The 26,208-nt window shown below is 39.5% G+C and overlaps 1 protein-coding gene across 5 annotated transcripts in view; it reads right to left on the bottom strand.

The window, feature by feature from the left end:
• Nucleotides 1-26,208, bottom strand: part of CNTN6 (contactin 6) — a 221,216-nt gene that overhangs the window by 113,825 nt on the left and 81,183 nt on the right. For 3 of the 5 annotated variants that reach the window (XM_043550994.1, XM_043550996.1, XM_027823701.3), the window contains exons 3-4: nt 22,531-22,657; nt 11,054-11,229 (exon numbers count right to left, since the gene is read on the bottom strand). In XM_043550994.1, coding sequence (XP_043406929.1) covers nt 11,054-11,229; nt 22,531-22,657 — 303 coding nt within the window. The remainder of the gene's footprint in view (nt 1-11,053; nt 11,230-22,530; nt 22,658-26,208) is intronic. The other 2 variants (XM_043550995.1, XM_043550997.1) reach the window with 1 other exon arrangement.

The following is a 26,208-nucleotide window of genomic DNA, read 5'->3' as shown; positions in this document are numbered from 1 at the left end:
CTGGAAATCACACAGTTTCTAATCATCAACGGAGTGAGGTTCTGGAACAATCTTCCAGTAGGAGTAGTGGGCAAACAAGTTAATTAGTTTTAAGATGGAGCTTGATACATTTGTAAATGGAATTAGATGAAGGATTTGCCTGTGATAGAGGGGGATAGCGGGGGACTGGATGACCCAGGAAATTCCTTCCAGTCCTATGTTCCTCTGTACTCTATCTGGTCCTATATGTGCATACAAGTTGAGACAAGCTTCTCCACTGATGATATGGGAACAATTTTAAGCAATGATTGTGTGTTTTAGGCGTTATTCTATTTAGGTGTCATGATAATGCCATGTAAAACAAAGGGCAAAACTGTGACTTGCCCTATGTGCTCCTACAGGGGAGTAAGGAGGCTTCGAGTGCCCCTTTTACTTCTCTCTGTGGTGTTCCTGGTCTGAATTTGGAAGTATTACTTCCTTCCCCCCATAGGAAGATAAAGAGTGGCCAGAGAGCGGTGGGGAATAAATGGATACTTGGCTCTGTCCCACCTCCCCCAATCATTGGCCAGTGATAGAGAGTCAGTGCTGCTGGGGAAGTACTTTGTTGCCAATATGGGTCAATTGCAGATTGCTTCCATCTCTAGAAGTCACAACTCCTTCCCTGGGATACTCCAAGGATGGTGCAGTAATGGGCTGCTCCTTACCCAAGATGAGACACAGAAGTGAGTTTCACTTTCAAAAGTGCCTAAGTGAGTTAGGAGCCAAAGGCCCATTTTCAAAAGTGTCTAAGTTAATGGGACTTAAACTTTTAAAGGTCTAAGGCCAGATTCTCAAAGGTATTTAGGTGCCAAATTCCCTAACACTTTTGAGGATTTGGGTCTAAGTCCCCTTTGAAGATAGGTCTTAGTCTCCTAGTTTACTTAGGAGCTTTTGAAAATCATATCCATAATTCTCAACCTTGGCAAAAATGAATAAAATGTAAACAATACTATGGAATTCATAGAATTATTTGTTAAGGAGAAAAAATATTGCAATGATTTTTGTCATACAGTACAAGTAGATAAAGTCTGGCTGATCAGTATGCAAGCATTTGAAGTTAATTAATTGGTAATCAGTGGTGCAAATTACCTGAGAAAGCTTTTACTCCTGGGGAGTAAATACTACACCCACTACATCTTTAATCATGACCTAATAATTCCAATGGGCATCTCAACACATGTACAGTAGCATACTATCAGCCTAGCTAGTAGTGTAAGAGCCATTTGGAGGGAAATTCATGCATGTTGAGACTTCATAAGTTCAGAATACCTGATCTGATTTAACGACATTGATTTTTCCATTTTCTGTTTCAAAACATATGGTTCAAGTAAAAAGAATTATGACATTTTGAGGCATGCTATGTTGCTTGGCGATGTTCGTGTAATTTGTGTGCAGTCAAAGGTAAACAACATGATGAAGTAATCAGATGAAAAGCGGGATTTTATGCTTTCTGAGCATCTCATACAAAAAACGTCTAAAAGGGCTCTGCATGCACCTGATACTGTCATGATCTAGCTACGACTAAATGGATCTGAATGTTTTTAAATATCTTATCCTAAAATGGTTAGATACTAATAAAGATTTGGGGTTATTTTTTCCCTGTTACAAAACAGAAGATCATGTCCTAGAGGGGCTATTTCCTCTTCCATTTGTCACTTTAACAAAGAAAATATTTTGTGTGTTCTACACGTACAACAGTCAGGCAAACACTGTGTTAGAGCATTCAGGAAATCCAGATTTCTTCCATCTATTCCAATTCCCGTTTTTGCATCCAAAATTCTTGGCGCATGTGTGCCAGCACTAAACCTTATCTCCAGCCAAGGGCAGGGAACATGAAAATGGAACATGAGATGTTCTCTTTAACACTGATAATAATGTCCAGGTTCTGATACCTTTGCATGGAGTAGAATCTGAGTAGTCCCATTGAAATCAATGGGTATCTAAATGTGGCCATAAAACGCCAAGCAAAATACAACTAGAACTCTGTTTAAAATAAAGGGGGAAGGTTTTAAAAATGTGGATCTGTGCTGCCTGATCCAAGAGTATTGCTTTCTTTTGAAACCCATTAATCTTGTACCTGAATTCAAGTTCCTGCGAATGTTTATTGGAGTTCACAAGTAAAAAATAAGGATTTCTGACTGTCACTTGACTTTTACATAGGAAAGGAATAGACCTGTGTTAAATAGAAATCATAATCACTTCTTCTGATTAGTAATGGAATATATGACAAAATGATTTTAATGTATTAGAAAGACTCTCATTTCAGATCCCTGATAAATTGGATGTTTTAAATATTTGGTCTGCTGTTTTCACTCTCTATGAATAGTCATGAATGATATTGTTTCACATAATTTGATTCACAACATAGTCTTTTTTCCCTCAGTATGTTGTTTGACTTGTCATTTCTGGAATGTGTTTGTGTACGTTTGGATCATTACTTGGAACTAAAAGAAATAATAATGGGCAAGGATGGACTGCTTTACTGGAACTGGTTATGGGTATTTCCCCCAAGCTCAGTTGTTTGCATGTACTTATTTTACTTAAAACTGATGAAATAATTAAAGCAAATCCCCAGTGCTGGAGGGATAAAATCCCAGCTGAAACAGCACTTTGACAGTTCTTCATGACTTGGTTTTTTTAAGGAATTAAATGTGAGTTATATAATCTTCATTCACAAAAATAGATTGGCTTTATGAAAAACAACTCCTTCATATGTATGAAGAAAATGCCTCTCAACTCCAAAGCAGAAGAGAAACACTCACTGGTCAAAACTCTTCCATGAACTGGGATGCTTTTTCATCTTGTGGATTTTCTGATGTTCCTGTGCTTCCACCCTTGCTATTTCTGGCAATGAAATGACACCCCAAATGGCTGCTTTGATTGGCTCTGTGACAATTTCTAGAAACGCCATTTTCTAGTGGCATTATCACCAAGGATCCTGTCATTGCACTCTAGGTATCTAGGAGGATGCGGGCAGCGAACATTTTTAATGCTATGTTCATGACGGGAAAAAGCAAACTAAAACTCTCAAGTCCGGGAAGCCTGCACCCAGGCTAAATGTAACATCTTTGTTTTACAAAATACCATGTTGAATGCAAAACCAGCAGTTAGTTAATGGTCATTCAATATTTGCACATCGTCACTCAGACTATGCTATAATTATTAATCTGATTGATTTTTCAGACTGAGTGAAGGGTGGTGAAGATGAGCCAAGGACTCCTTGGTGGCTACTCCAGCATATGAGTTTGAATAGAGCTGAAGTCCCTTTGCACCATTTGTGTCATGTTTTGGGATCACTGGGTGCACATAAACTCAGATTCCATGGCTCCAGCACTGACCTGCCCCTAGTCCTCCCCCGTCACCACCCTATTTGAAGCTACTCGCTCTGCACTGCCCAAAGGAAATGCAGCGGCATCTCTGCATGGCAGCTCTCTTGAAGGCTTCCCCCACTCAGCAGTTAACCATGCACAGACCCTCATGCTAGACCTCTGCACCATGGCTAAATTTGTCACCTAGGTGATGATAAAATAGATGGCTGCTGACTCCTGACTTTGGAGGTGGAGGGGGCGATTCAGAATCTAAATCTAATTCTGGACCCATTTTTTTGTGGCTGGCTGCAAAAGCAAGATCCAGGATCTGCTCCTTTGAAGGGGTTGGAAATCCAGATCTGGATTTGGATTTGAATTATGCAGCTCCAGTTATTATCTAGATAACCATTAACTGTTGAAAAGCATATTGGGCAGTGAATAATCAAAGCTGAATTGCGGTTTCTAATTTAAAAGTATATTCTTTATAGGGAATATGTACAATTTCCTTTCTATTTAGGATGACACAAACTTTCACCAAGAAGTATGAATAACCTAGGCATGGCCATGCCATGTGTCCTGCTAAAGCATCTATATCAGAAGTGGGCAAACTATGGCCCGCGGGGCATATCCGGCCCGCAGGGCTGTCCTGCCTGGCCCCTGAACTCCCAGCTGGGGAGGCTGGCCCCTGGCCCCTCCCCCTCAGTCACGCCGTCGCGTGGGCAGTGCAGCTTGCGCCTGCCCACCTCCCAGGCTTTCAAATAAGCCAGTCCTGCTACTCTGAGTGGCATGGTAAGGGGGTGGGGGGAAGGGAGGGGTTGGATTAGGGGCAGGAGGTCCCGGGGGGCAGTCAGTGGACAGGGGGCGGTTGGATGAGTTGGAGGTTCGGAGTGGGCTGGTCAGGAGACAGGGAATGGGGGGGTGGGATATTGGGGGTTGGGGTCCCGGGAGGGGGCGGTCAGGGGATGAGGAATGGGGGGGAGAGTTGGATGGGTCGGTGGATCTAAGGGGGGGCAGTCAGGGGGCGGGAAGTGGGAGGGGGTGGATAGGGGGCGGGGGCCAGGCTGTTTGGGGAGGCACAGCCTTTTCCACGCGGCCCTCCATACCATTTTGCAACCCCGATGTGGCCCTCGGGCCAAAAAGTTTGCCCATCCCTGATCTATGTGTTCACACTGTCCTCTCTCTCAATGATACTGTCTTTTATTTTAATAATCTATGTCACTTCCTCCCACACAATATTCCTCCTGCAGGCTTTGATTTGACAGCTCTGTTTTTAATGAAGTATAAGAGGGAAACTCCAGCTGAATCTGAACACCTATTTGTAATCTTATGGAACAATTGTTTTGTTTCTCTAAGTAGAAAAAGCTCATAATTTCACAAATCTTGTCGAGGTGTGCAATGAATTTGTGGCCAACAAGTTTGAGAAGAGGGAGGAAGACATGAAGTTATTTTGAGTAACAGTAATTTACATTATAACTTATGGTTATTTACCTTGTAATAAGGAAACAAATAGACTTAAAATTCCTCTTCCCAAATATATTATGAGAATTATTATTTTTACTGAGATTGTAATAGCATCTTGAGGCCCCAATCAGATATCAGGGCCCCGCTGTGCTAGGCACAGTGCACACATGTATAATAAAATAGACACATCCAATCACAAAGGGGTTAGCGTAAGATATGAAACAACAGGTGTACATAAGAAACAAATGGAGGGAGGTGCGAAGATAGGGAATGGGAGAATGTAACAGTGAAATAATCATGTTTCATATATAAGAATAAGCAGTTACTACATAATTATAATTACTTCCACCATTGCTATTTATTTATATAGGGTCTGATTATGCCACACTTAAATCTGATGAGTAATACATTACTAGGGACCTGATCCTGAAGCTGGAACCAATTGGGCAGACCCCTGCACTCCCACAAAGCCCTACTGAAGTCCCTGCAGACACAGTAGCAGGCGCAGGGCCTAGGTGAGTAGTTCACTGAAATCAATGAGACCACTCGTATAATAAGGCGTTGTTCTATGGAAGAGTTGTAGAACTGAGTCATTGTTTGTTTCAGGCACAAAAATACAAATGAAAACTTAGGACCAGATCCTACTGTACTAACTTTCAGAGTTCCCACCCAATGCACTAATGGGATCCTGAGACACCCCAAACTCCTGCTGATGTTTACGGGGCCTTGGAGTGGGCAATGTACCAGCTGGCTATGAAGCAGTGCTACTCTGAAATCAAAGAAAAGTCAGCGTTTGATTTATCAAGGCCTTTCCCTTCCTTTTATAAGAGCAGTTTTGTGACTCTACTTTTGCACCACAATTTTAATTCTCTTTTGATTGGACCCATAGGTGGAAAACTGATTAAAAGCTATGAAGCTTTTGTATTAGGATTGGGGCCAAAAGCCAGGCAGGTGCCATTCATGAAAGTGACTAGACTGAATGAATTAAAATCCCTTTCTGTCTTCCTATCTTTTCACCTGTCTGTCATGGACTTTGTACTAGACCCCTCACCAAGGTGCCTTTCTCAATGTCTCTGTCTTTTCTTTCTGTAAACCAGGTTATGAGCCATATGTTCAGAGTGACTTTTTTATTGGGTGCTTTCACTTCAGTTTCTTGCTGCATTTCTGCCATCTCCTCTGATAATGAAGCCTTCTACCTGAAATTAGGATCTCATATCTGTTTGCATTCCTCTTTCTTATACGTCTGCATATTAGTACTAATGTTTGCTGTCACTTGCTGGTTCATCTAGTCCATACAAATGAGAACTAGGATCTTGTATTCCATATTGGTCCCACAAGTAGCTGTGGGAAGTGTATCTCTGGGGATATGAAGCCTCAATAAACAAACTGCTTGACCTTTAATCTTTGGAGCTTGTGGTATATCACTAAGGGACCTTATCTCCCAGTGAATTAAGTTCTTCTGGTAGAATGCTTCACCAATGTAGAGTGCCAAAAACTGTGTATTAATGAGACAAAACCATTTAACACTATCCATATAGCCATAGTCCTTACTAGTTGTTGAATTGCTTTAGTTGCATTCAGTTATATACTCCTTATGCAGGTTTTCTGGCCAGCAGAATTGCCTGGGAAAAGTCATTTGTGTTTTCCTTTAGGTTTTGGTTAACTTCACCCCTGATAACTGGTGGCCAGTTGCTGGTACGCTAATCTAGGAGTGAGAGAGTTCTCATAGTCTCCTAAGTAGTATCCTTGCTTTCCACTGCTGATTATTGTATTCTTGTTTGTAGATCCTAATAATACTTGCCTGGCAAAGACAATGTCCTCAGTCTTCTGAGATCTAAGTCATCCTTCTGAAAGGAGTGGATCTGCTTTTGGCCTAGCACCATGCAATAAAGTTAACTCCTACTCAGTTTGGACATATGTATCTTTGCAGTTTGCCTCAGATTTATTCTCACCTTCAAGTTCTTTGGCCAAATAGAGGTTTGTGTTTCTATTCTTTACTTGGCAAAGTTTTCTCTTCTCTGCATCAGGGAGGTCTTTCAGTGGATGTTACTTCCAACACAAGCTCCGCATATGGAATGTGCAAGTGCAAGTGCTGGAGGAACCACCTAGGGGCAGAGCTCTTCTTGACCTGCTGCTCACAAACCGGGAAGAATTAGTAGGGGAAGCAAAAGTGGATGGGAAACTGGGAGGCAGTGACCATGAGATGGTCAAGTTCAGGATCCTGACACAGGGAAGAAAGGAGAGCAGCAGAATACAGACCCTGGACTTCAGAAAAGCAGACTTCGACTCCCTCAGGGAACTGATGGGCAGGATCCCCTGGGAGAATAACATGAGGGGGAAAGGAGTCCAGGAGAGCTGGCTGTATCTTAAAGAATCCTTACTGAGGTTACAGGGACAAACCATCCCGATGTGTAGAAAGAATAGTAAATATGGCAGGTGACCAGCTTGGCTTAACAGTGAAATCCTTGCTGATCTTAAGCACAAAAAAGAAGCTTACAAGAAGTGGAAGATTGGACAAATGACCAGGGAAGATTATAAAAATATTGCTCAGGCATGTAGGAGTGAAATCAGGAAGGCGAAATCACACCTGGAGTTGCAGCTCGCAAGAGATGTTAAGAGTAACAAGAAGGGTTTCTTCAGGTATGTTAGCAACAAGAAGAAAGTCAAGGAAAGTGTGGGCCCCTTATTGAATGAGGGAGGCAATCTAGTGACAGAGGATGTGGAAATAGCTAATGTACTCAATGCTTTTTTTGCCTCTGTCTTCACGAACAAGGTCAGCTCCCAGACTACTGCACTGGGCAGCACAGCACGGGGAGGAGGTGACCAGCCCTCTGTGGAGAAAGAAATGGTTCGGGACTATTTAGAAAAGCTGGACGTGCACAAGTCCATGGGGCCGGATGCGTTGCATCCGAGAGTGCTAAGGGAGTTGGCGGATGTGATTGCAGAGCCATTGGCCATTATCTTTGAAAACTCATGGCGATCGGGGGAAGTCCCGGACGACTGGAAAAAGGCTAATGTAGTGCCCATCTTTAAAAAAGGGAAGAAGGAGGATCCTGGGAACTACAGGCCAGTCAGCCTCACCTCAGTCCCTGGAAAAATCATGGAGCAGGTCCTCAAGGAATCAATTCTGAAGCACTTAGAGGAGAGGAAAGTGATCAGGAACAGTCAGCATGGATTCACCAAGGGCAAGTCATGCCTGACTAATCTAATTGCCTTCTATGACGAGGTAACTGGTTCTGTGGATGAAGGGAAAGCAGTGGACGTGTTGTTCCTTGACTTTAGCAAAGCTTTTGACACGGTCTCCCACAGTATTCTTGCCAGCAAGTTAAAGAAGTATGGGCTGGATGAATGGACTATAAGGTGGGTAGAAAGTTGGCTAGATTGTCGGGCTCAACGGGTAGTGATCAATGGCTCCATGTCTAGTTGGCAGCTGGTATCAAGTGGAGTGCCCCAAGGGTCGGTCCTGGGGCCGGTTTATTCAATATCTTCATAAATGATCTGGAGGATGGTGTGGATTGCACCCTCAGCAAGTTTGCGGATGACACTAAACTGGAAGGAGAGGTAGATACTCTGGAGGGTAGGGATAGGATACAGAAGGACCTAGACAAATTGGAGGATTGGGCCAAAAGAAATCTGATGAAGTTCAACAAGGACAAGTGCAGAGTCCTGCACTTAGGACGGAAGAATCCCATGCACCGCTACAGACTAGGGACCGAATGGCTCGGCAGCAGTTCTGCAGAAAAGGACCTAGGGGTTACAGTGGACGAGAAGCTGGATATGAGTCAACAGTGTGCCCTTGTTACCAAGAAGGCCAATGGCATTTTGGGATGTATAAGTAGGGGCATTGCCAGCAGACCGAGGGACGTGATCGTTCCCCTCTATTCGACATTGGTGAGGCCTCATCTGGAGTACTGTGTCCAGTTTTGGGCCCCACACTACAAGAAGGATGTGGAAAAATTTGAAAGAGTCCAGCGGAGGGCAACAAAAATTATTAGGGGACTGGAACACATGACTTATGAGGAGAGGCTGAGGGAACTGGGATTGTTTAGTCTACGGAAGAGAAGAATGAGGGGGGATTTGATAGCTGCTTTCAACTACCTGAAAGGGGGTTCCAAGGAGAATGGACCTAGACTGTTCTCAGTGGTAGCAGATGACAGAACAAGGAGTAATGGTCTCAAGTTGCAGTGGGGGAGGTTTAGGTTGGATATTAGGAAAAACTTTTTCACTAGGAGGGTGGTGAAACACTGGAATGCGTTACCTCGGGAGGTGGTGGAATTTCCTTCCTTAGAAGTTTTTAAGGTCAAGCTTGACAAAGCCCTGGCTGGGATGATTTGATTGGGGATTGGTCCTGCTTTGAGCAGGGTGTTGGACTAGATGACCTCCTGAGGTCCCTTCCAACCCTGATATTCTATGATTCTATGAATGTGTCTCTGTGAGCCATCCTGGCTAATACTCTTGATCATGTGATTCATACCAAGAACTATGTAAAAATAACATGCAACAGCAGCCTGGCAGAGAATGGTCTCCCTTCCTTCTTCCAAGTGAAAAGAGACAGAAATTCCTTCCAGTCCTTCCTGCAAGCCCCATTTCTCTTTTTTCCAGGTTCCTCTTCTACTCTTCCAATGCTCCTTTCATCTTGTAGCTCCCTCCTTCCCCTACCCAGGCTGTGAGAAGAAGAATATTCCCAGAAATGTTCAGGAAATCCTGTGGGTAGGGCCCAGATGCCTTTTTTTTTTTCTACAGGCTCCCTTTTCAGGTAGATGTATCTTCCTCCTGGCAGGACAATGTGCTGGCAGGTGAAGAAAAGGAGGAGTTTCCCCTCATCAGATTTGGAGCTGGACTCCGATAGACACCTTCCGATAGACACCTTGATTACAGGTATATCTGTGACATATATGTAGCCTTCAGCCTCCTCCTCTTAGGGCCTCCTGGGCATCTTCCTTTTCCTCTCTTGATCTCCTCCTCCTCCATTCATTCCCCAGTTTACTCCCAGTAGCCTGCCCTGCTTCCTTCTTCATTCAATCTCCACAAACAAAATTCTAAGATGGCTGTTCCATTACTTCTGCCTGACAGGGGTTTTGTTTTGTCACAAAGCATATTTCACCTTCAAGCGTGGAATTCATTTCCCATGAACGAAAGGTTACTTGCAGAAATATTTGAGAAAAGCAAATATAAAAGGGTCAGAATATGATGAATTAAAATTTAGTTTTCATTTGCCCAGCTCCAGAGACCAAAGCTCTTTGCTTAAGAAATTCAGTGCGAAAACTATAAAACCCAGTACAAATGATAAACCAAATGATCAGCTTTACGAAAAAAATGTCTGTGAACCATCTCAACCTCTGATGTCTCCTTTGTATAACCTCTGTGACATGAGACTTCCTATGAGAAATGGAACAGGATTAATAATTAATACATTTACTGATGTCTGAAATAGTGACATAAGGTTGGCTTTAGAAGTATGTTTTATTAATGAGGTTTGAAAACAATTGCTTTCTCACAGTAACAGACAATGCAGACCTTTAAACTGAAAAAAATGAGTGCAAGTAAAACGTGTGGCTTCCTTCAAGTTTCTTTTGAGGGTACCAACAGCATTCACTGACCACTCAAAAACGTGCAGAAGAAATAAAAAAGAGTCAGCATAATAATTCTCAAACTGGTTCAAATTGACATCTGCACCTGTACCCAACCTGGCTGAAATATGACACATTTCAGCACAGCAGAACAGTATCCTTTTGCACAGTGTATAAGGAAGAAGGGTTTCTTACTGTATGTCTGTTACTGTAGCAAAATGTCGCTGAAGTAATTACCGGTGTGACATTTATGTGACTCTGTTGGATATCATTATGTTGTAGCAAATGTAAAGCCTACTCTTCCTGCAACTTTTTTTGCATGTGGCTAGGTGTGAAACTAGATAACTAATGAATATCACTTCCACCAAAAAAAAATAAATAAAAGCCCTCTTAAAAAAACAACAAAAAACCATAACAGCTTTATTGAACAAAAGTAATTGCATTCATCTTTCTTGACCTTTCAATCATCAGTGGTAATTATTGTTCTCTGAGTGCTGTAAGGAATTGGAAGTCTGTTTTTGTTGTTAATATTTTATGAGAAAATAGGGTTTTTTAAATTTAAAATAGAAAAGCACTGCAGAGGTAAATCCCTCCCTTTTATTGTGGTCATCGTGATACTTTAATTATCAAATAAATTACATTTCACATACAGAATTACTTAGAAATGCTTTAATAAATGCAGTCTTAGCAACTTACATGCAAATTGAAGCTTTGCCTTCCTGCTCAGAATTGTTCCAAATGAATTTGTGGCCAAACACTGGTATGTTCCAATATCCTGTTTTGTATGTGGGTTATTGATTGCCAAGCTGCCTCCAACCAACCTGTAGTGATAACTCATGGTAAGATCAATATCTGTGCCATTTTGCTTCCACCTTTGAGGGGAAAAAAATCAAATTATGCTTATAATTTACAGAGCCTATTCATATTTATCAAATAGCGTGCTGTAGCATACCTGTAACAATAAAAGTATGGTTAAATATCAGAATGCTTTTTATATCAATCTTAATATTATCAGTAATTCTATTGTTTAAAAATCTTTGCTGCTTTTATGTTAGTCACCAGCGTTCAACCAATATTTACAAAAAGTAATGATAACTTATTCATAAAAACTAAATTATCCATCCAATTGGAAGTGCAGAATATGCCTTGACGGGAGATACATTATTTTTATAATATAAATGGTACCTGAAAGTGTTTTATGGCCCTTGCAAGTGATGTCATAAATTTGGTTATAGAAATGTTTTAGAGATATAAATCAGAAAGGATTATACTTCAAAAAGGAGAAGAAAGCGGAAAGGTTTTATATAGCATGTCTGAGATTGATAATGTAATAATGAGAATGCTGCTATTTTAAAACATGATTTGTCTCTGTTAGTCTGTTAAGTAGAAAGATTGTGTCTGCAACATTTCACAGCTACTTACAAATGTCAAAATAAACATTATACTTCACTGAAAATAAATATTCTTTATTTTTGAAAGGGAAATGTTCCAGGGCTTTGCCATTAGTCACATTAGGATGAAATTAACATAACTCAAGTTAAAGCCCAAAGAACTAGCATTCATATGGGTTGAAGCCCCTCAATAGATGCTGCTCCAGGGGTGGTCTTGATTCACATCTGAAGCCTTCAAAAAGAACAGGAGTACTTGTGGCACCTTAGAGACTAACAAATTTATTACAGCATAAGCTTTCGTGGGCTACAGCCCACTTCATCGGATGCATAGAATGGAACATATAGTAAGAAGATAGATATATATATATACATACAGAGTAGTTGGAAGTTTCCATACAAACTGTAGGGGGCTAATTAGTTAAGATGAGCTATTATCAGCAGGAGAAAAAAACTTTTGTAGTGATAATCAAGATGACCCATTTAGACAGTTGACAACTTCCAACTTCTCTGTATGTATATATATATCTTCTTACTATATGTTCCATTCTATGCATCCGATGAAGTGGGCTGTAGGCCACGAAAGCTTATGCTCTAATAAATTTGTTAGTCTCTAAGGTGCCACAGGTACTCCTGTTCTTTTTGTGGATACAGACTAACACGGCTGCTACTTTGAAATCTGAAGCCTTGTCCTTGCCTATACATAGGGTTTTAGCACAATTGGCTCCTCATGATCCCGTGGTTCTTCACCTAATCCAGTCACCACACTCCACTCTACCCACTTTTCACACCCTGCACTGGCATGTGAAGGTGGTGTAGACAGCTCTGTGGCCTGCAAAGGATGTAGACACTTCCTGGATGGCTTAAGTGGCACAGATGCCTTCTGTGAGCCCTCTGCACCAGGGGAATTTTGTTTGTTAATTATCCATACAATCACAGAGTAAAATATAGAGTACTAATTAGCTTCAGCAATAAGATTATTCACAGTGATGGTAGTTTAGCTGAACAAGATTCTACAGTCAAAAACTTGAAACAAACTTTTATACTTTCACCAGCATCTTCTAAACTAAAATCATTTCCCACAAATGTAAACACTGGAAGCTAGATCTTTAGCTGTCATAAACTGGCATGGCTTCATTAAAGTCAATAGGGCTATACCTGTTTACATCATCTGGGGAGCTGGCCCTGCTGTGTATTGCAAAATACTTTACATGAGCCAACCACTGAGAGGGTTTTCTCCATAGAATTTGATTGAGAGGAATATCTGTGAGTAGGAGAAGATGCTTCAAAGAATCATGTGAAATGTCATTGCATGCTGTAAGGAAAATCTTGACAAATATGTACAGAGAAAGACAAGAAACATGACCTTGGAGGAGGATATATGCTTTTAAAGATGAGAAGTGATTGATCAAATATCAAATCAATTGAATTTCATGAACAAATTCTAGGAGCTTTAAATAATTTAGCTGGACCCTCCATATCTCTGACTTCTGTTTTATGAATGCTTTAACATTAAGGAGTCTAGTGGCAACTGCAGAACATCAATATTTTGCTTGCCTCCAGTTGCTGCTAATTTTGATCCTTGAATTCCTATGTCCTATTTTATCTTTCACATTGTTATCAGGACAAGCAGAGCTGTAGGTAATGGCCATCCATCAGCCTTTTACATGAAGCAGTTCTCTATATCACAGTCAGGATTTCACCATATTTCATAATTTGTGTACTGTGCATGCTCTCTGGACCTTGGTTCTCCTTTTAGTTTTCTAGCATAGGAAATACTGGTATATAGTTTGCCAGCTCTCTTTAATTTGGGAATCAATCACTGAAATAACTGCTGTCATCATTACATGGCTCTCAATTAAGCTCCATAATTGTTTTTCAACACAAATGCAAAGTTGTTGGCTTAGTTGCAGCAAATGAATTTTTCACAGTATCCCCATAATCATTCTAATAACCATGGTACAATGATTATTAAACTGTGCATATAGATCAGGGGTTCAGCTCCTGGTGTGGGCTTTTTTCCTAATTAATATGTTTAAATCAATGAAGGAACAAAATTAACGAATCCATGTGATTGCCAGACAAGTGTTTAATCATAGCATGTGTGCCCTAATGTATTTATCTGATATTAACTAATCCATGAAGGATTATTTCAAATCATTTTTTTAAATATCTTTATATTAAGCCCAGTTGATCTAACAGTTTTATGAACCTTGTTGAATACAGTCATTTAAAAATATATATTTTATCATTGTATGTGGAAAACACATCACTGAATAATAATTTATCTTCAGCATATAAACCAAAAATATGCAAGTCACTGAGCTTGGTTTAAATATTTGCCTAGGAAGGAAATGTTCTCAAATTAGACTGACAAAAACATGACCTTCAGTGAAGTAAATACTACACCTGTTTTATAGATTCATAGAGTTTAAGGCCAGAAGTGAACAGTATGATCATCTATTCTGACCTCCTACATAATACAGGCCATAGACTGTCCCCCATAAATCCTCCATCAAGCTCATAACTTCTGGTTGAGCGACTGCATATCTTTTAGAAAGACCTGTAGTGATAACTGGGGCTTAGCAGGGCTTCCCCAGTTGTGAGCCTAAATGTAAGAAAGTGAATAACAGTTTTTAAAAAGTCACAATAATCTGTAACACTAAATATTTCTCAGAAAAAGGTACAAAAGGGAGACAGACTCAATCAGGCCAAATACAAAAGGCCTACAGATATAATTCAAGGACTATGTTAAGATTATGCCCTCGTAAACAACAGAAGCATGGGACTGAAAATCAATGAACCTAAACTGGTGTGTTGGAAATTAGGACTAATTGGTGGACAAAATAATGAGGGCTTAGGCTCCGTTTCCATCCACTTCCCCACTTTTGGGATCCTCAAAAAGATACTTTGGGAGGGAGGAATTAGTTATCATGGATGCTGGCTGACTGATAGATGGAGAATAAGAAGGAGTGAGCCTCTTCCCACTATCTCCTGGGACCCTGAAATCCACTGTGACACTATTGGAGATTCCACACTCTAATCTTGAGAGAGGTCCTGATGAGATTGGGCCAGAGAGGTGGACCCATAAGACATTTTAACCTCCTCTGGTTCCAACTAAATCCCAAACACTACTTGAGATGTGAGACTTTGTGTCCCTCCCTCGTCAGAGATTTTTTCCCCCTTCCCTGCCTTATTTCTTGTTTTTCCTATCCCTCTCCTTTTGCCTTCTGTTTAATAAGAGTCTGTCTTATCCAGCCAAAACAGAATACTTTTCAACACTGCTGTAAGCCTGTGACCAAAGAGGTGGCTAAAAGCAATGCCCTAAAAATCTCACTGCTGCTACAAGTTTGCCCAGTCTCAGAGTGCCTAATAAGATGGTCTAACGTGGCTGTATTTTATTAGCTGAGAGACTACAAGGTGACAATAAGCACTGGAGACAGAAGCTGCATTTTCTATCTTTCCTGTACTTACTTGTACCCTCCTGTGTGTGTCTTGTTTTGTCTTCTAGGAAATGAGATCAGGCAGCAAAAATAACAGCTCCAGCCCATCTCAACTAACCTTTTCTCTTCCTCCCCAAAAAGGATAGTTATTACCATCTAAGAGACAGCCAAAAAAAAGGGAATTTTCTTCATAAAAACTCTCTGTAGATAAGGGGGAAGGAAACAGGGGATAGGGGTAAAATGAAAGCCTTATTTAAAACTTTCCATTTCAAATGCTTTAACTGTTTTTCCTTCTTTTCTGTATCTTTAATTTTAAAAAATTAAAAATATTTGTAATGGTGTGTTTGCCATGGTACTAAGCACACTGAGGTCTCTGCATTCCAGACTCTGAGCACTGTTTAAAACTGTTTAATGCTGAACAATGACAGGGTCATGTTAACACCTGTGAGTCTTTGGGTCCATTTAATACAATAGACTTCCACTCTAGATTTAAAGACTTAAAGTGATGGTGAATCCTCCATGTCTCTTGGTAAGTTGTTCCAGTGGTCAGTTATCATCACTGTTAAAAAACATGTGCCCAATTTCTAGTATGATTTATCTTGCTTTATCTTCCAACCATTGGATCTTACTATGCCTTCTGTGCTAGTTTAAAGGCTTATCAGATATATTCTCCATATATAGACTATGATCAGGCCACTTCTTGACTTTCTTATAGATAAGAAACACCCCTAACTGATGGTTTCCCATTAAAATTACTTTTGAGATCCATCAGTTAGACACTTTTAATCCATTTAATATGTAGTACATTGATATAGTTTAGTGCTATAATTTAAACAGAATATCAAGCAGTACTAAGACAAGTGCCTTACAAAAGCCTAAATATATGATGTCAACGCAGTTACTTTATGAACCAAATTTATAATATAATCAAAACATGATATCAAGTTCATTTGACAAGATCTATTTTCCATAAAACCATGTTGACTGGCATTGATAATAGTCACTTCCTTTAATTCTTTAACTTTATCTAAACTATAGGTTTCAACATTATAAAAACACAATGTTTTGATTGCACTACATAGATTTTTTTTCCCTCCTGAATTTTCATTCCACAGGAAATGTCAAAATTTTGGCTTTTTATTCTAATATGGAATAAAAACAAATTTTGAAATGTCAGAACTTCTTGTAGAATGGCAATTCCATTTTACACCCAGCTGTAGGTTCTACACAGTACAATAGTCTGCCTGGGTGCTACTCACTGCAGGATTGGGGTCCTGGTTTGAAATTAAAGTAATCTCGTCAGAAAACATCCTCATAGCAGCTCTTCACATATTGGATTGCTTTCTATATGATACCAAAAAATGCTAGCCACAAGCATAGAAGGAAGGAGGGTGAGATTTGTATTACCATTTTTGTTTTAAAATATACATTGGGAGTTTGTTATAAGCATTAATTAGAGCAGCCACGTTACCTCTCTTTGATCATTGCACCTGAACAAGCACTATCCATAGATCCAAGAAATCATGGACTTTCAAATCAGATGTGCATAGAAGCAAAATCTACCCTTTATCTCAGTGAGATAGAATGGATTCTATGAGGCATGTTACTGCCAACTCAGGTCAATCAAATTATTATTATTGGTCCTTACTGATGCTCTTTTAAGTGGTTAAAATATTTATGTGCAGCTCAGTGGCACTCACTGAGGCATGGAAGTCATTCCTGTCTTTGAAAACATTCAAGACAGCATTTCCATTCTAATCATTACAACCAAAAGCCAAACTGATCAGTATAAGGGCTGGGCAAGCACACTACATTTTTTGGAAATCGGAAGTGGCTCCATACAGCACGAGTGCTATAAGTGGTGCTTAATAAAAAAAAAAATGGCACTGTACAGACTTAAAAAACCCTATCTGTTGTAGTAATTTTCCTTCATTTTCCAATCTAAGATGAAGTTTCTAGAATAAGCAAATGGCATCCAGATCCCCAAGAGCCACCAGAATCTCGCTGTCAGTAAAGAGAACAAGAAGTGGGGCAGAGACTGACCACACAAGCATGGCTTCCCCGTCATTCCTCCTCCACTTCCCCCATACCTTCACAGTACCTAAACCTTGGTGTAAGCGTAACACATGTTCCCTAGTTAACTGGACATGGGTGGGGTGGGGTGAGGACTGATTCAAAGCCCACTGCAGTCAGTGGGAGACTTTCCTTTTATGTCAGCGAGCTTTGAATTAGGTCCTAAATCTTCTCCTCTGACCTCCTACACCTCTCTATCGTCTCTCTGAGGTAGCAGCAGCTTCATCAGAAGCCACGTAAGCATTGGGCATTCATTGCTCCCACTAGACCACTTTTACACCCTCATGGTAGCATCATGTGGAGGCTCATCGCTAATTAGAAGACAAATAAATGTATCAGTCATGTAGCTGATTGAGGTTATATTGATAATTAAGTCATGAGATTAAAAAAGTACACTGTAAGGGCAAGATTCTCAGTTTGTATAAACTATATCTAATTATGTCAGCTGATTATCTGGCCCAATGTATTTACCAACCAACACAAAATATGTGTTTTAAGAATATCTATTGTAACAACAATATCTTCTGTAGAAAGAGCATTTTTTCAAAGCCTTCATTATTAGAGTTCTGTTTTTGTCGTGCATCCTTTGGATTCAGCTGGAAAATCTCCTACACAACTCTTTAGAGGAATACAGTTCTTTTTTGTGATCAATATTTATTTATAAGCCAGATAGGCTAATGCACATGAATGATCACAGAAAAAAAGTCTAATATGTAGTGACTAAAACAGAGGGGGAAAGGATACACAGATGATTTCCGTTTCATTTTGATTTGACATAATTCACTAATGTTTTTGATATGTTCTTAACACCATGTCCAACATATAAGTTTGATAGTTGCCTAATTGCTAAATTCATTGCCCTAGGCAGCCTACTGGAGATAGATATTTATTTTTAGAGTGATCCAGGGGACAACATGTTAGACAAGGGGAAGGCAACAGAAAGGATTGATCCATCAGTCATTCTCAGATTTTTCAATAGTATGAACAAGACCTAGAAAATGTATTCTCAGATTCACTGGGCACAGTAATGTGAACTCCTTCTATTTAAGATGCTGGGAGAAGCAAAGCACCATCAACTTCCATTGTAATCAACAGGACCTGAAGGCTCTCAGAATTTAACAACTCAGTGAAATAGTAATATGTAAAGTCTGTTGCCAGTAAAACAACAAATGCCACTAGTCGCTACACAGCATATAAGCCAGATGCCATGCTTCCTCACTTTTTTCTTTCAAATCTCTCCACAAAACCCAATCCTTAACTATTGGCTTCCACTCCTGTGCTAGCTTCGCCTCCCCTCCGACCCCACTTCAATCACAGCTTTAAAATATCAGAATTTATACAATGTTACTAATATATAACATGGGTTATATCGATTGTAGCTGTTTTACCCTTTGTTTTTGCTTTTCCCAACACTTTTACTTGTCTGTTACCTTTATCTGGATTTGGATTTCATTTGGGTCATTTTATCTTATCTGAAAAACACCATTACAAGTTATGATGCAACACACACACACACCACAAATGAGTAAAATGTGACACTTATTTATTTACTTACTTACTTATTTAAACACATATCTTTTCCTGACACGTGTAATCAAAGGATGTGACTTTCAGACTCACATGAAATTTTATATTCAGTATGCAAGAGAACTCATTTGATCTCTTGCACTCCGTGACAGGAAAAAATGTCACGTGTTGCACCTGAACAATCATAAGTAATCACCCACAGTTCAAACAGGAAATGTATAAGTATCACAGAGAACTATTTATGAACAATCCTCCGAGTTTTTAAAAAATAAAAAGAAAAACAGAATAATGAATACATTAGAGAAAACCATGATATGCTCATAGATACTTTGCAGTCAGAAAAAGAGGCTAAGTATATTGGTAAAATTATTCATTGTGACTTATTGACTCCACTCTAATGAAAATATTCAAGTGCAGTGAATTAGAAATTATCTTGCAAGCCTGTGTGACATTTTTTCCTGTCATCAATATTATATAAGGTACAATAGAAATACTGGGCCAAATAATGTTATTAACAACCAACTTTGTTGGACATTAAAAGGCATAGTAGGGTATTAGATTGTGAGGTAATATAACTGGATATTCATGTTGTTTTACTCAGTATCTAAAGTTATATTTCTATCTTTAGTTTTGTTTTCATTATAATCTGGTCTGCATTCTGCTATTTCTAGCACAATGTGGAATATATTGTCTCGGTTTTTTACTTATTCTTTATGCCCATTTCAGTGAGTGCATGCTCTCTCTCTCTCTCTCTCTCACCAATGGAGAGAGAGAGAGAGAGAGATTGGTGTGGTTGTTAAGCATTATGGGTTTTTGAAAAGAAGTTGCAAAAAATTATGACTAGAGTCAACAGATATTTTTAAAAGTTATAATGAAAATCTTATAAAAAGACCTTTAGGAAACACTAAACATTTATTATTATTCATTATTATTATGTTATTTTCACATAAGCATATTTCTTTATATAGAAAAGTATCAGCTGGCAAATTATATTATATATAACTTTATTCCTATTGTAATGCTTCTGTGTTTATGAATCAAAGAAAAACTTTGCAGTAGTCCTTGCAATCCTTAACTCCACACTCAACATAACATATTACTACAATTTCATACTGTTCTTGACTTTTCTAGATATATGGGAACCTAACATATGTAGGCCAGATCCTCAGAGGGTATAACTGATTTAGCTGCATTGAAATCAAAGGAGTTAAGCTGATTTACACGAAGGTCTTATTCCTGCTCCCAGTAAAGTCAATGCAAGCCCTGAACAGTGCAGGTGAAGCCCCAACTGAGGATCTGACCATATAATTGTAACCAGGGCTTTGCAAAATATTTTATATAATGCAAAGCTTAAAAATGTTGAAACTGATTTTGACATCACACTAGTTACTCATCACCGTAACTCCATTTACTATAATTGAGTTACTCCCGACTTACACCAAAGTAAGTGAAAAGGGAGCGAGAGAAAGAAAACAACACCAAATTATTTTTCCTATCTCCTGTTCATTCCATTGTATTTTGGGGTGGAATGAAAGTAGGCGGGGTGTGGAGTAAAGGAGTTAAGGTGCATGGAATGCGGGAGAGAGAGAAAGTGAGAAACAGAATAATTGAGGGGAGGAAGAGGGGGAAATAGGAGAGTATGGGGTGTGATTGAGAAGAGTTCATATTCCAAGTGTGTGTGTATAGGGACATCACAGGGAAGAAGGTGCCACAAGTACTCCTTTTCTTAATGGATCTGTGACAACTCACAGAAGTTGAGGATCTGCCCCAGTGAGTGTGAGGTTCTGAAGCCTACTCCTGCTGCTGCAGAGACTGTTTGTGCATATGTGTGGAAGAGAGAGAATATACTGCAGGCCTGGGCTGGGGATTTTCACAGGCTACCAAGGAAGCTCTCTCTGCCCTAGTTCATTGAAAGTGGGTGAGTAGATGGATTGGAGAGCCTGGAACTCAGTGACCTGAACCAACTGATGGCCAGGCTGGTAGATAGCAGGGGTTCGTGGGATGAGGGCTGGAGTAAATATATAGTGAGCGGTGTGGTAAACCCAGGACAAACAACTACAAAAGGGGGGTAGTAATTGGTCCCAGGGGTTTAAAGGCCCCACCCTATCCACTGAGGAGAGAGAACCAGGGGGCAATAAGGTTCAGCTGGAAAAGGGGTTGCTAGGGAACCAATTAGGTTCAGCTGACTCCAACTACTTGGGACCTTTTTAAACCCTCCCCTGGGTGGTAGGAGGGGGAGAGTGAGGGAGTGAGAGGAGCAGGGAAGTTGCCAGTAGGCTGTTTGCAGCAAGACACCAGACCTTTCCAGTAGGGAGGGTGCACTCGCTCCCCAGAAGAGAAGGAAGACCAACATAAGAGTCTGACTGTGGAGAGGAGTAACAGGACCCAGTGCCACCTATAAGGATTTGCCTTGCCCCAAACCTGAGTCTCCAAGGCTAAAAGGGACTTAGCCTACTGAGGCGAACAAGGTATTTTGCTACAGTGGCTACTCTTCCAAAAAATGGAGGAAAATTTACTTCCTCATATATAAAACTCTGAAAAGATTTCACTGTGGTACATTGGCACTTAAGATGCAGAGAAGCCAAGTTCCCACTTGCTACTGGCAGCTTTGCAGGGAAAACCTTCTCTTCATATTTAAAAGTTATTGAACATATTCTCCAGTTCATTAAGTAACACTTGATTTCCTTCAATATCTTGCATGCATGATTTCTCATTCCTCAGTTTTCTTTTCCCCAAATCTTTGCTTTAACCCTATTTAATGAGGAACATATAGCATCCTTTTCTAAACTTACAGCTTCTCCTTTTATTAAACTCAAGTTTCCAGAACATTGGAGCAACAGGCTATGTTTAAAATAAAAGTCTATGGTTATTGAACAAACAAAAAATGCTCTGGACCTAGATTTTATTAAGTGAGCCTACTGGGTACAGTAAGCTAGAAATCAGAACTGTGCCATGCTGTTTCTCTAAATAAACCTTATAAATATATACATGAAGTGTTAGAATTAGAGATAAGCAAGACTTGTGTTTTTTGCATTCCAAGCTTTTATGATGAAAGTTTTTGCAAATACTTATGCACAGCCAAATGCTACCCTTTTCTGGTTTTCACAGCTGTTCTGTGGATTTTAAGTAATGTTGTAGGTTTTTAAACACTTTACGGGAAATGTTCAGTGATGTGTTTTCTTTATGTTAAAAGCTCATGAAATTACACAAGCGAAAAATGACATTTTAATGACACATACTCCACAAAATTGATGTGTTTTGTGTATTTTTTCACCATCTTTTTTTAAAGAACTCTGAACAACTCAGGCCTGATCCAAACCAGTGAAGTCAATAGAAAGATTTCCATTGTCTTCAGTAGGATCTGAATCCAGCTCAATGGGATGTATTATTTCCCAAGGGCCTAATTTTTTGTTTGTTTTCTTGCCCGTACATATGGTTTCTTAATAATATTTTAAACAGTGGTTTCTTTGAGCAGTTTATATTGTCGTTATGTTTTTTTTAATTTAAATATCTAACAATTGTGACTCAAATGAAGATATTCCATTTTTGAGGGTTAGATTGTGCCACTTTTACCCATATTGGTGAGTATCTACTAACAAAGGTAGTCCCATTGACCCCTTAATACCATTGGTGTGTGTGTGTGTAAGCACTCAGCAATGTAAGGGATGTGCTACCGAGCTTTTGATCAACTATAGTTTAAAACATTTACAGGGAGACCACACAGTTGCAAAGCTGACTTCACCTGTAGTATGGCAATGGATATCCTTTGGCTGTACAATTCAGCAGTATTTCTGGGTCCTCTGAACCAATAGAATAAGTGATGTCATATGGCTCTTGGATGAAAATAGGACTGTGAAGAGTATCTTCCTCTGTGAAATAAAACAACAGTTTAAGATTAGCCTTTATGTAGGTGATAAAAAACAAACAAAAACCAGAGCTTCCAAGGTTCTTCCCTTTATTTAAAACCTAACACGCTGCGGACTATTGGGCATCAGTCTGCAGATTTTTCTGTAATGGAGCAAACATTTAAAACCAGATTCATAATAAAACCTCATTCCAGGGGATTTGTGGTTTCATTACATAATGAAAGTGAAGAGTAGCTTGTTTGCATGTTTCCTACAGAAATTATGTGGATGTCTATTACATCTACTCCCTCTCCTCTGAACGTCACACTTATGCATAAAGATTATGGGTAGAAGCTGAGAAGGACAAAGAGGTGTCATTCTATCAATCTATCTTTAGTACTTGTATGGTGCTCAACACTGCAGTATCTGAGGGCCTCAAAATCTTTAATGTATTTATCCTTACAGTACCCCTGTGAGGTAGGGAAATACTATTTATCCCCATTGTACAGATGGGGAAACTGAGGCACAGGGCGACTCAGTGACTTGCCCAAGGTCACACAGGAAGTCTGTGACAGAGCAGAGAACTGAGCCCACATCCTAAGCTAGTGCCTTAACCGCTGAACCATCCTACCACTCTAAAATGTTTAAAATTACTTTGATAGTGCTCAGCAGTTTTCTGTATGCATTTTTGTCTCAATATCATTTTTTCTTGGAAAATGATGATACATTGGTTACATGTCATGTAACGTAAAGACTATCAAATATTGCAACACACTTAAGTATACATTTAGGCCCTGATCATGCAAGTAGAACTTAGCTCGCAACTTGCGGGAATGGGGCCTTATAAAGTATACTGCATGATTGGTTTAATCCTCTTGATCCTCTTGCCATTATTAAAGCTTCTTCTAGTCACAGATGAGACCAGAATTTTATAGTTTCATGGATCTAAATCCAATAATGTTTGACATTTGCAATAAGTCCATTGAAAAGATATGATCAAATGAAAAGCTTGTATATTTTAACTTTATCGCTTAAAAGCTTTTAAAGGATTGCAGCTCATAGATTAATATATACTAAGGTCAGAAGGGACCATTATGATCATCTAGTCTGACCTTTTGCACAAGGCAGACCACAGAATCTCACCCACCCACTCCTGCGAAAAACCTCTCACCTATGTCTGAGCTATTGAAGTCCTCAAATTGTGGTCTAAAGACTTCAAGGAGCAGAGAATCCTCCAGCAAGTGACCCGTGACCCATGCTACAGAGGAAGGTGAAAAACCTCCAGGGCCTCTTCCAATCTGCCCTGGAGGAAAATTCCTTCCTGACCTCAAATATGGTGATCAGCTAAACCCTGAGCATATGGGCAAGATTCACCAGCCAGATACCCAGGAAAGAATTTTCTGGAGTAACTCAGATCCCACCCCATCTAACATCCCACCACAGGCCATTGGGCCTATTTACCATGAATATTTAAAGATCAATTAATTACCAAAATCATGTTATCCCATCATACCATCTCCTCCATAAATTTATCGAGTTTAATCTTAAAGCCAGATAAGTCTTTTGCCCCCACTGCTTCCGTTGGAAGGCTATTCCAAAACTTCACTATTCTGGTGGTTAGAAACCTTCGTCTAATTTCAAGTCTAAACTTTCCAATGACCAGTTTATATCCATTTGTTCTTGTGTCCACATTGGTACTGAGCTTAAATAATTCCTCTTCCTCTCCGGTATTTATCCCTCTGATATATTTATAGAGAGCAATCATATTTCCCCTCAACCTTCTTTTAGTTAAGCTAAACAAGCCAAGCTCCTTGAGTCTCCTTTCATAAGACAGGTTTTCCATTCCTCGGATCATCCTAGTAGCCCTTCTCTGTACCTGTTCCAGTTTGAATTCATCCTTCTTAAACATGGGAGACCAGAACTGCACACAACTGCAGCTGATCGTCAAGACAGTACTGCAGGAAAGGGATGCTCTATAAAAGGCTTTTAAACATTTTTGAAGCCTTTTTAAAGACTTGTAAGAAGCAATCTCCTATTTCCTGTTCCCTGGTACAGTCTGGGCTTGTTTATTTTATTGTTTTCCTATTTAGTGATTGATTATTGATGATGAATAATATTCTGGGGGACGGTATTGGTAACAATCAGATAAGAATATAAATATTTATGTACTATAAGTACTGTTAGATTTGTTATAATTCGTTTCCTTTCCTACACTGTTGGTATTGTGCAGAGCTCTCGAACAGCTTTTTGTTCAACCCCAGAAGTGCCTGCTGCTGCTTTTGTAAAAGTGTAACATCCTGTTGGCTACCAATCTTTTTAATGGACAGTTATATCCAAATACCACTGGCCTTGTCAGGATTCCGCCCAAAGTTAAACACAAGTGTTTCCAGTATATTTTAATGTTAAAATCTGCCCTTGAAGAAATTCTGCCCACTAATATAAACTATATTCAGTCTACACTTCAGGAATTACATAAAAATTCACAGAACTCAGCCTGACTGTGAGTGTATTTTTATGAGTAGCACTTGGTAGAAGTAGCCTTCAGGAGAGATGGAGTTAAACTGTGAGTGGTAGTCCGAAGAGATTGATTTATTTTACACTGCAATAGCTGTTTGGGGAGACACCTCATTTTTTTTTTTTTTTGAGTATCTTGTATTATAAAGGAAATGGTAGGGGTATACATACATTAGATACAATAGAAAGATAAAATACATCCACCAAGTTTAGGATATAAAGCTAGAGCTATACAATATTTCAAGCCAGTAAAACAGCTAAGATGAGCCAGTAGTTTGAAGGTAAACCATTAAACTTCTCTGAACGTTATATGCGATATTATAAGTGACATAACAGACCATAAAATGAAGTAAATCATATGAAAAAGCATCAATTTCCAAAACTGTTTACATTCTGCTGAACTTTGCAGGCTATATCTGAACTTGAATGAGACTTCAAACATTTCTTCATTTAGCCATCTCTAGTGAACGTAAATTAAGCTTCCCCAATAATATAAAGCAAAACCAGTGACAGGATGCAAAAGATAGCAAAGCAAAAATATAACTGAATACAATCATTGACACCACCTCACCATTTGCCTTTAGTGGGACCACATGTGCTTTAAAATAAGTATGTACTTAAATGCCTTGCTGGATCAGGGCTTAAAGTCAAAAATTATTATTATCATACCACATTCTGCTAGGTTCTGTGCAAACACAGAATAAAAAGACAGTCCCTTCCCCAGTCTCAGTAAATATCTAAGTAGGGCTCTCATTTATCTCTGCTTCCTATGCTGTCCAGTTTGCTTTTACTAAAACTACAGACATTTTCCATATTGTAGAATGAAATTTCCCTGACGCTAGTTGAGGCCTTGATAATTCCGTCCCATAAGGAAGGAATCAAATTAAGATCATCTGGAGTGACAGATAGCAGAGGAGTCACTGTGAAGGTTGCTCCCATTTCCCTCTGTCCTCTTAAAGCGTCTCCACAGACAGGTGCTCGATGAGGTGAAAGACTAGGGAGAAAATATCCCCCAAGTCCATTAGCAGCAATGTATGCAGTAAACCCCATCACATTTTGAA

This window comes from Chelonia mydas, chromosome 7 (assembly GCF_015237465.2).
Source record: "Chelonia mydas isolate rCheMyd1 chromosome 7, rCheMyd1.pri.v2, whole genome shotgun sequence".
NCBI classification, from domain to species: domain Eukaryota; kingdom Metazoa; phylum Chordata; order Testudines; family Cheloniidae; genus Chelonia; species Chelonia mydas.
The sequence above is the reverse complement of the archived record's forward strand: the minus strand, read 5'-3'. Positions and strand labels throughout refer to the sequence as shown.